The sequence below is a fragment of the Anguilla anguilla genome, chromosome 17, assembly GCF_013347855.1.
Source record: "Anguilla anguilla isolate fAngAng1 chromosome 17, fAngAng1.pri, whole genome shotgun sequence".
Taxonomy (NCBI): domain Eukaryota; kingdom Metazoa; phylum Chordata; class Actinopteri; order Anguilliformes; family Anguillidae; genus Anguilla; species Anguilla anguilla.
In genome coordinates, this window is record NC_049217.1 from 8,654,440 (window position 1) to 8,665,660 (window position 11,221).

The following is an 11,221-nucleotide window of genomic DNA, read 5'->3' on the forward strand; positions in this document are numbered from 1 at the left end:
GGGTTTACAATTTGGATAAATGTGAAATAACCACTTGAAATACACAACCACAGGCACTGGTAACCCACAAAAAATTCCATTAGCTTCATCAAAAATAATTTTAAATCCAACCTTAATTCTTTTTGTCACTAATGCAGTGACTTGCTGTGGCACACACCTCTCATGTGGGGGCTACACAAGCACTGGGCAAATCAGAATTTAAATGTTATATTTATTTATTAATTTAAAAAAAAGAATTTAATAGCTTTAATAGTTTCTTCAACAACAGCCGTTGAGCCATGGAGCCATTTATTTACGCAAAAACAAATGGAGCACACTTGACCTTGAAACATACAACAGACCTGCCCGGAAACGTGAGGCATCCCTTCCGACAATACCTCTGACAACAAGTAAAGCCTGCAAATTATCCATAAGCAGTGTGCATTTCTAACCAGTGAGAATGACATTATATACAGAATCACATCTAAACGTGTTGAGTAATCAGTGTGTGAATTCACATTTAAATGAGTCCAAAGTATCACATGGGCAACGGTCATTGCAGAAAGCATTCCACTGTAATAAAATTTAACATCTGCTCCAGCGCGCCAAACCCTGGGGTGACGGGAGAGGGGACAGGTTCAATTGTGTCCCAGATGCTAGCAGCGTAAAGGACTCAAACAGACCAGCCCAAAAGCACAGTGTCTCAGTTAAGCAGCACAACCCATGGTTCACCAGACAATACACATACTAAATTAAAATAAAAAAAGACTAACTGAAAATTGTAATGACTCCAGGCTCCCTAGCGCACTGTCATTATCCAGTAGGGCAGGCCAGCAGTGTGCCTGCAGGTTTGAATCCATTCAACTGAGTAGGATGATGTCCAGCTCTATCTTTAGACATATGTCTGAGTTTTCTGGAGCAAAGTAACAGGATAGTTACAATGGACATTACTTTTTATTGTCGGTAGTAACTCTGAATTTAACAGTGGTCGTTAGTCCACATTATTCAACAGCTCTCAAATCAGACAAAACATCTGAAGACATGACAAATCTCATTTGTATGTATAGGTGGTATCGGGCTACAATTCTGTCTTTTTTAATGTGTCTTGACTGTTTTGCTGTGATTGTTTGCTGTTCTGTCATGAGCACACTGAGGAAAATTCCTAACAACTAAGTTGTATGGCAATAAAGTATTGAATCTTGAATCTTGTTCCCACTATAAATAGTCAAACACACAATACAAATTCAACTGAGACCCAGTCTCTACAGGTTATGCAATTATTTTTGATAAACAAAAACCAACCACAACTGAAACCAATTAACCAAATTTCTGTAAAGGCTGTCCTCTGTTGGCAATATAATTTCTCTCTCGCACACACTTACACTCCCGTACACTGTATACACATATTCCACAGAAATGATACAGGATGACACTACATATGGAAACTCATTGAATTAAACTTCACAGGCCTACAGATCCCTATAGCTGCCAACAAGTAAACTCACACCAAATAAGTCTGAAGGAACAATATGATATTGTTTATCTCTGTATTGTAGCAGTGATTCACTTTATTGAGTTTCAGACAAATGAAACTACAGGGCCACTTAAAAAAAGAATTAAGTCACAACATTACAATGAGAAGAATAAAAAAGGGTTTTAAAATATACACACACCCAGAAAAAAAATACGATAACAAGACATTCCCTTTAAGATCCTGGCTGCAATTGCACCTCTGCACCTCTGCACACTGCAATTATAAAAACAACAGAACAGGGAGAAATAAAAAGGACAGTGATCTTCATCAATAGTATTCACAGTAATAGATTGCTAAAATAGTGTGTATTGCACATGTGTACATATATATGCATTTATATACACGTGTATAGTAGCGTACACATTAATTGTAATTGCAACAGGAAAGCATTTGAAAGAACACAAGACTTTTGAGGAATGTGCTTTGATAATTTCAAACATCTGCATTTTAATATGACCAAAAATGTATATATTCAAAATATATGGTGTAAGATGGTCACATATTCAAAATCCAGCCACAGAGTATGAATATTCAAACACCAAAGCGGTGGTAGGACAATGTATGAAACAGACCTCTCTTTCCAAAGTCAAAAATATACAATGTTTTTTTTTTTTCAATTTTAACCATCATCGATCACGAATACCAGTATACACAATATATGAAATATCAATAAATATACATATTTACTGAATAGTAAAATAGGGTGGCCACAACAGTAAAGCTATTTTCAATGGTGAAGTTGATATTATACACATACATGGACATATTTCAGTATTTGGTAAAAACTGCAATGCCCATTTATTTTTGTTGTGTTGTAATTTTCATGTAATTTGACAGTTTCAAAATGTGCGCCAAGGAAAAAAAACAAAACATTCATACGACAGTCACTTCTTTCTTGGTTTTATATAATTCTTTCCTCCCGATAACTCCAACAAACTGTTAAAAAATCAGTTTTCTTCAATTTTCAGACCACTGGTTTCAAACCAAAATGGCAAAAGGAACATCAGAGAAACTCCTCAATTAAATACAACATAAACAATGGCATTAACAGAAAAATGTGGGTGTAATGAACCTACTCATGAATATCAATGGTCACTGTTACATGTCAAAACAAACATAGCTCAATTAATATTCCATAGCAAATCCAGACACAGTAGACATTATTACACATTAAAAAATATAGGGGCTACAGAAAGACTTATCCAAATTGATTACATTTTTCCTAAGTGGAACGCTTCTTTTGGGTTTTATTCAAATGGCCTTGGTGTTTATAATGACAACAGGCACATATGCTGTGAGTCTTCCTGTGAAGGGAACATTGGATACATTTTTGGGGGACCAGTAACCATGTTTTCGGTATTCAAAGATTCAAATTGTAAATCAACACATGGAAACAAAGGGTGGGTATAGTTATGGTTTTGGCACAAATCTCATATTCATTTAAAAAATCTGGACAATTTAAATGTGCATTTTTAGGGAGTTGTGCAGCTGCAAACTGTAGTACAGAGGAGCACTGGTAGGTGGGTGGGCTAGGTACACAACGTTTAAATTTGAATTCTATGGCAGACATGTCCAATACTCCTACACAGTTTTTCGAATCATTTTCAATAGTAAAAATATCAACAAAAAGCAAGAAGAGATCCTTAAAGATATTGAGAAGCTCATTGTTCTTCTAGACAAAGTTGAACATTACACACATTAAAATAAAGAAATGTTAGGGGACCCAGAGGTATACAATTCAACATTTTGAAGTGAACACAGGAAATAGCATAACCAGAATTTCTGTTGTTGTGGTCAAGCTAAGTATTTTGGATTGTACATGAATGATGCTGAAATGAGAAGCCATGACAAAAACTACACTGAGAAATAAAGTAATCATGGCCCATGGATTGGAAAAACCAATGAAAGGAAATTATTAAATTACTGTGATGTGGTCTACCACTTTGTGATAGGGTGGTGTAGTGTAAATCATCTGTTTAATGTTGTAGTGAACTTTTCTGTATAAAAGTGTACATCATCAACAGAACTACCAAGTTAATTTAGTTGAGAATGACATAAAAATCCTGTTAGCTCTTGAAAAAGCACTTCCTGCCTTCTCACGCAAACACAACTGTCAATTAAAGATAAAATTCATTTGTGTATATGCTCTCTTATACTTAAATAATACTTTAACATGTAAAGCCTACACCATAGGGTTAATACTGTCTATAACAATAGTATGTTGCTCCCCACAAAACAAAAAACAAGGGTGGCCCCCTCCCACCCAAAAAATGTCAGACAGCATCATTTGTGAGTGAGAAATGTGAATAAATTATTTACAAATGAATTATTACATCTGAAAAGATTTGGTCACCATGTCACAAAAGTTCCTCACAGTTACACAATCTCTCCATCAGGTGTGTGAATTCTCCCAAGATGACCTCTGACCTGGTGCTTTACATTCTCTAACCACTCCTCCACTGGTGACAGAAACAGAGGAGGAGGAAGAGAGGAAAAAAGAGAGATGGAGGACAGTGGAGAGGAAAGAAACACCACAATTCTCTTGTAGTCGCCAAAATGGTGCATTATTTCTGAGGAAATTAAGGCATGTTTCCACGAAAATGAAAGTGACGGGTGGATTCGCTGATTGTTTTCAAAAAAAATTCCTACTCTTCTCCTTTTTTTCATTTTTATTTTTCATAAAAAGGCACCGAGTTCTTCTTGCGTAACGTCCGCTCCCGTCTCTCTTCAAAACGGTCATTTTCTACGAGGGAGAAAATCGTTGCGGGAAATCGACCCAATCTGCTATTTTGAAATCCTCCTCCTGAGCGCTGCTGGGGGCTGCCTTTACGATAGTAGTGATGGTATGGGTAAAAGAGTGCGAGCGTGAGGAGGGGGGGCACAAAATGAAGCCCGAAAACACTGACCCACGGACAACTAGGACAGAGGGAGCTGGGTCTTTAAACAAAAAAAGCAACTTGAGCAACAGGCCTCTCCTGAAGATCTGTGAAGTCACCGTAGTCCCAGCTAAACCTCAATCTGATTCCATACTCAACCACAGTAGTTGTGAGACAGACTGAACAAATATACAGTATATGTATCTATATGTACACAGTAGACCCATGCCAGTCCTGGACTTGCAATTCAGGGTCTTCAGTACTTTTGGGTTGTACTCCCCACATCACACCCATTATTATGCAGTTATACGCATTAAACTCTTGTTTATCGTGTCACTACTTAAGTACAAATATGAATAAGTGTTTTTATTGCATTATGTTTTTGATATATTTTAAATGTGACTTCACATATTGAGAAACAAAACCCTTTTGCAAGTTAGCATTTCCTGTTGGTACAGGACTGTACAGTAAATGTGGACTTTCTTATTCCTGGTCCAGGGTCTCCTGCATGTGCAACTTTGTGTATGCAGCACACACAAAACCACATATATAAGCCAATGCATGTACTTATATTCTGTACATATATGTTTGTGTGCTTCTTCCCAGATTATTGAACAGACAGACAGTTACACCAGCAAACAGAAGTGAACAGAACAGGAAATCAGACACTCACGAGGGAGAGAAAGTCATTGATTTTGACTAATTAAAACAGGTTTTAGTTCCTCCCTCTAGGGGTACGGTGTGTGGGTGTTGAAGTGCTCTCGCTTGCTGTCGTTTGACTTCAAGCACACAAAAAAACCAAACACAACAGTGTCCAAGGAAAGACCTTTCCACTTTAAAAGTACAGCTGCTGCGGTTTCCGCCGCTTGGCCGACTCACACCTTCGGCCTCTTTACCCCCTGCCGAAAAACCAAACGGCAAACGAAGGTCCCGCTTCTTTCTGCTCGTCCGCCCCTCTGCCGGGGTCCGCTCGCCTCCTCAGTCTCCTCCGCCCGTCTCCCCCCCCCCCTCGCTGCCCTCGGGTCAGGGGGGTGGGCGGGGTCTGGCACGTGTCCGTCAAGCGGAGAGAAACAGGCGGGGTTTCGGTGAGGGAGGCAGTGGGGGGTGGGGGTTTTGGTGGGGAGGCTCGCCAATGGCGCGGAAGCAAAAGGTTCACCGAAAAACAGTGGCCACGCCTCCCTACAGCACAGGCTCCTCCTCCATTGGCTCCTCAGTAGGCCTGCCAACACAAAATTGTCAAATCACATTCAGCCCCTCAGAAAGAGACCCTTCCTACCAGTACAATTATGGGTAACAACAAAGGCCAGTAAAAAATAGTTAGCTGTAGTTAAAAATGTATTTTTTACAGGGGTGCTCAACCCTATTCCTGGAGAGCCACACAACCTGCTGAGTTTCTTATCTACTCTGTACTTTATCAGCTAAAGACACTGATAACACAGCAGATCACTTAAAAGTCGTGTTGCCGTGGTGACCGGCGTCGCGCGGGCGAATGGGCGCTCGCGGTGTCGTGCGGTGCAACGCACCTCCTGGGCTCTGTGGCGACGCCCTGCTCGTTGTCCACGGTGAGGGAGGCCATGGCGGTGACGGTATCGGCCTCCTCCTTGTCCCGGTGCTGCGCCTCCATCAGGGACTGCCCCACGGTGGGGGCCAGCGGCTCCACGCAGTTCCAGTGCTTACCTGCAGAACGCCAGCGCCGTATCACGCATGAGAATCACTCATTTTAAACACACGGCGCGACCCAAAGCATCCCAGCAGGAGCCTCATAGGCCAAACAGGACAAGTCAAACCAGGAAAGACCACAAACAATCTACAGCAATGATGTGTGCTGAGCATTCAGGTGTAAAATGGCCAGGTGGGTGGGTGCTACACACTAGTGGTGGTAGAGGCGAGTTTCCCTCTCATCACTGCAAAGCGCTTTGAGAAAAGTGCTATATAAATGCAATGAATTATTATTATTATTATTATTATTATTATTATTATTAATAATCCAAAAAATAAAAAACATGAATAAGAGCAGAGTTAATTAATATCCTCCCATAGTGCATTTTCTGAAATGAACAAGCCTTTACTGCAAATGCACTGTTTAATACCACTCGGCAGTAAGTATTTCGGTGTGATTGCTGATCTAGGATCAGTTTTCCCCGGTCCACATCCCAGCTGTACCCAAAATTGACCTTAAAAGGTCAAACTGATCCTAGACCAGCACTGCTATACAGAGAAGCTGGATGAACATTAGCCCAACGCCGCGATGAACTCACTTTGTATCTCGATGACCCTCTCCAGGGACGCCACCGCTTTCGGACAGGGCCTCTGCTTCAGGACGGCCTCCGGCAGGGGGTCCAGCTGAAGGGCGGAGGGACACCATTACATACTGTAAGGAGAAGTTCTGAATGGGGGGGGGGGGGGGGTGTTGTAGACAGGGGGGCCCTCAAAAAATACTGGAACGTAAGCACTGATAATTTCTTATTCATAACTTATTCAGTTATTCAAATGAACACTAATAGAATATTTAATGTACAATGCAGTAATAAAATGAACATTCTCTTTTTCTTGGGGTGGCCTGGGGTGGTGCGGCCCAATGGGAGATCTTTTCACAGGGCCCAAAATCCCTGGTGGTGCCCCTGCTGTATGATACTACATATAAGTTGCTCTCAAAAAGCCCCCAGAAAGCACTCATGTAGAAAGGAAAGGCAAATGGGAATTTTAGAAGGCTCCTAAAATGTTTAGAAAGCTCCTAAAATGTGAACCGAGCGCTAAGCTTTCAGAGCACACGCGCTTCGACCAATCAAAGCAGAGCTCTGGAGCGGGAGGATTCAGGAAGCACACCTCTTCTCCGAGGAGGGCGGAGACACAGGACTCCGATGCGTCACAGATGGCGGTGAGGTCGTGACCTCCCTCTAACGCCAAGACCACGCGACCGCCCGCTAACGTCATCAGCTGCTGGGTCAGGTGACCAAAACCTGAGGCGGCAAAAAGGGTGAGTTGGTTTACACTGAATTCATTACATGATTTCATCGTGTGATTTCATGATATGATCACATCACCCGAAAAGCATTCACATAAAGCAGTAGGAAGTCATAAGGGTTAGAATGGAATGAATTATGCTGACACTACTTTTAAATGACCCTGAAAGATACACTAAGCATTTTCCCTCATGTTTGCTTGGTTTATATTTTTGGAAGAGACTAAAATTCAACTTTTGGTTTATTTTAAGAAGGATACTACCATTCGGACAATTAAAATCGTGTGAATTCTCTACAATTATACTGAATGTCTCAGTACAATCATTTGTTATACTGTGATTTTGCTGTGATTTAATTTTGGTGGTGAGAAATGAAGCGTGTGCATCAAGACGCATCACTGCTTGGAAAGACTAAGACATTTCTGAACTCTTAAAACTGCAATAAAATATATGTAGAGGAGATGCATTTGCTGTTCACTACATGTTCCTGCCACATTGGCTCAAACTCATTGTGGCTGTTCACTTGGCTGTAGTTCCATGATTTGCCAGCAGAGGGAAGCAGTGTTATAAGGATAAATATGAAAGCAACCCTACTGGAGCCTAAGATTTAAAAAGACTTGGTTCCAAAGTGTTGTCATATATGTATAAATGAGACCACTGACAATTAGAACATTAATTCAACTCACAGTGAGATTAATGTGTACAATAAATGTATTCCACAGGCACCTACTGCTCAGACTCATTATGAATGGTGCATGTGCATTCTGGTAACTAATTACATATGTAATTACATTGTAACTACTGTGCGACTAAAGTTTGACTAATGTGTAACTATGATATATCATCTTACACTTGTGGAAGATAGGGTTGCTCTTTTTGAAAGTGGCAGGTTATCAGAGTCAAGCCCTACTGCTAATAACCTAAACCTTAATCCCAATAACCTTGATACAGCACCAAACCATAAAAAGACCAAAAACATGCTTTTACCCTTGATGTAGTCACATGGGCCACAAGTACTTGTATCACAATTTACTTTCTATTGCAGTTATTACAGTGTAACTGGATTAATTAGTGTAATAGAAGTTGTCTATTAAAAGTGACTGAGACATTTAAAAATTGTATTACACAAGTGACTTAGAGCAGGTGGAAGTGATACAGAGCAGGTAGAAGTGACTTAGAGCAGGTGGAAGTGACAGAGCAGGTAGAAGTGACTTAGAGCAGGTGGAAGTGATATAGAGCAGGTGGAAGTGACTTAGAGCAGGTGGAAGTGACTTAGAGCAGGTGGAAGTGACTTAGAGCAGGTGGAAGTGATATAGAGCAGGTAGAAGTGACTTAGAGCAGGTGGAAGTGACAGAGCAGGTAGAAGTGACTTAGAGCAGGTGGAAGTGACTTACACTTGGCGGTGACAGAATATCCACCCAGAGGGGACTGGTGACCCTCCACAGCGTCAAACCCGGCCGACACCAGCACGACGTCGGGGGAGAACTCGTTTGCGATGGGCATCACCACAGTCCTGTGAGCAGACGCAGATGAACAGTTAAGATCTGAGCCTGCCAGACGTCCATAATTCACAAACCGGCAGAGTTAGCAGTACAAAGCATGACTAAGGCTCAAGACCCTGAATCTAAATGCTGCAGCGTTGAGTCCTGGACGGTCTGCTCCTTCCTTGAGCAGACTTAGAATGTATTGCTCTGGAAAAAATCAAGCACAGCAACTGGCCTTCAACAAGAGCCTGTTCCCATCAGCCGAATGTCAGCAATAAAAGGACAACATTCAATTAACACTTGTCCTTAACTTTGACATAAATGCAGTGTTTTTTCTTTAATCCTTTAATTAAGCTGGGAAAGTCAATTGAGAATGTTTCTTTTTCAAGGACGCCCTGGAAGAAAGGCCAAAGTGGGGAGTCAGAGAGAAAGAGAGAGAACAGGGGTAAAGCCCCTGGAGCAGTGTTTTTTTGGTAAAAGGCCTTGCTCAAGGGCCCAACACTATCACACTCTTCACAATCACAGTTCCAAAGGTCATAGGTCATAGTTTGTTTTTGCGATCGCTGAACTTGCCAATATGTGTTGTAAACTAAAAAAGCAAACCCGAGCATTTAATTGTTGCCTGACGGTTAAAGAAGCCTGCGGACCGAGCTCGGGTGCTGTAATATCACAGACGTGAGGTTAAGACGCCAGGTTCTCCGCTGCTGCTGTTATCACTGACCGCCACAGTGGGGCGCTGCGTTTGGAGACGCCCCGTTCTGTCCTGGGTACCTGAAGGCCGTCAGATACTCCACGTCCCCCATCGGTGGCTCCACGCCCCCCGTCCACGCGATGTTCACGTTGAAACCCACTCCTGGACCCGCCCCCACCTGCGGACCCAGAGAAGGCCGCTCGTTACGTAACAGTCAGCCCTTTGAAGGGCAGGTTTTTTTGGAAGTTTTAAGTCAGTGTTCTACAATTCTGCTGCTTTCAATTATCAGTAGTGATTGTGACATCAGATTTTTTTTTAAGTTTAGTTAAGAACATTCTAATCACATATCCGTGACCTTACACCTGAAAGGGATAATAAGTATTCATTAATAAAGTAAATTTAATATTTATTATTTTGACAAAGTGCCTGTGACGCCTGGTTTAGTAGCCTTCTGTACACGATCTTACATTAAGCTCCTAGCTCATACCAGCTTATTTTTCAGCTCTACATGCAGCCTACCTTTCTGTTTGGCCCAGACAGACTGGGGCCTATCCAGTCCAGAGGCTATACTTGTGGACTGATTTATTGTATGCATTACATTTTTCAGTGTACTCGTTTGAAGGGGCAGAAACCACTGGCCTTCAGGAGATGCACAAATATGTGTTCACCATAAGTGACCATAGGGGGGCAGTGTGGAGCTGCTGTGTCCAGAGCCCTGCATCTCCAGCTACAGTTGTGATTGGTCAGGCAATGAGTCATCAAAATAAAAAAAATGAACTCGATTCAATAGACCTGTGAATGGGCGACGTTTCACTCAGCCACCCAGTGTTTTTGGAAAATATTTACCAAACAATTCTTTTATTTTATTAGTTTCCACACGTCCAAACCCAGAGACAGCCTATCCTCTCCTCACAATCCAACAAAATAAATTCACACACACACCCAAAGTGTGGCCTGTACATCCAGCTGATACATATTTACCTCAGGATTTTGTAACTGACTGAGATGGCAGACACATTTTTCCCCATTACCCTAAAATACACTATCCTTGAAAGATATAATCCGGTTCACCATAACAAACTAGGATAACTTTTTTAGCTCTGGAAATTATTAACAGACACAGACAGACACACAGACAGTTGCTAAACCAGTAAGGACAAAATCCAGGGACAGACAGGCCCGATGGGCAGACGGACAAACGGACGGGACACGCCTACCTCTTCCGGCGCCCCGCTGCCAGGGAAGAAGTTTCCGTCGTCGTAGCGATGCAGGGAGATGTAGAGGACATTGGGGTCGTTGTAGAAGGCCTGCTGGGAACCGTTACCATGGTGAATGTCCTGAACGGGGAAAAGCAGGGGTTAACGGAGCCGCCGCAGCCAGCGAGAGCAGAGGGGCGCGCTGGGGCTCGCAGGGGGACCCGAAAAAGCAGGGAGAGGGACGAGGGCAACGGGGAGACTCACCCAATCCACAATCAGGACCTTCCCCACGCTCAGTTTCTGCTGCAGCAGCTTGGCTGTGATGGCCACCGAGTTGAAGAAACAGAAGCCCCTGCGGACGGACACGAACACCGGCGTTAAGTACACTAACACTGGCGGTAAGTACACTAACAATGGTGGTAAGTACACTAACACCAGCGATAAGTACACTACCCCGGCAATAAGTAAAGCACTTCTAGAAATCCTTGAGAACCACATG

The 11,221-nt window shown here is 42.3% G+C and overlaps 1 protein-coding gene across 8 annotated transcripts in view; it reads right to left on the bottom strand.

Annotated features, from left to right (window-relative positions):
* Window positions 1-1,512: 1,512 nt before the first annotated feature.
* The window catches only part of hdac5 (histone deacetylase 5), a 68,416-nt gene continuing 58,707 nt past the window's right edge, over window positions 1,513-11,221 (bottom strand). For all 8 annotated transcript variants that reach the window (XM_035397812.1, XM_035397807.1, XM_035397808.1 and 5 more), the window contains 8 exons: window positions 10,987-11,074; window positions 10,744-10,863; window positions 9,607-9,704; window positions 8,746-8,864; window positions 7,216-7,349; window positions 6,648-6,732; window positions 5,913-6,066; window positions 1,513-5,608 (listed from right to left, as the gene is read on the bottom strand). In XM_035397812.1, the coding sequence (XP_035253703.1) occupies window positions 5,569-5,608; window positions 5,913-6,066; window positions 6,648-6,732; window positions 7,216-7,349; window positions 8,746-8,864; window positions 9,607-9,704; window positions 10,744-10,863; window positions 10,987-11,074 (838 nt within the window). In that variant the 3' untranslated portion in view covers window positions 1,513-5,568. The remainder of the gene's footprint in view (window positions 5,609-5,912; window positions 6,067-6,647; window positions 6,733-7,215; window positions 7,350-8,745; window positions 8,865-9,606; window positions 9,705-10,743; window positions 10,864-10,986; window positions 11,075-11,221) is intronic.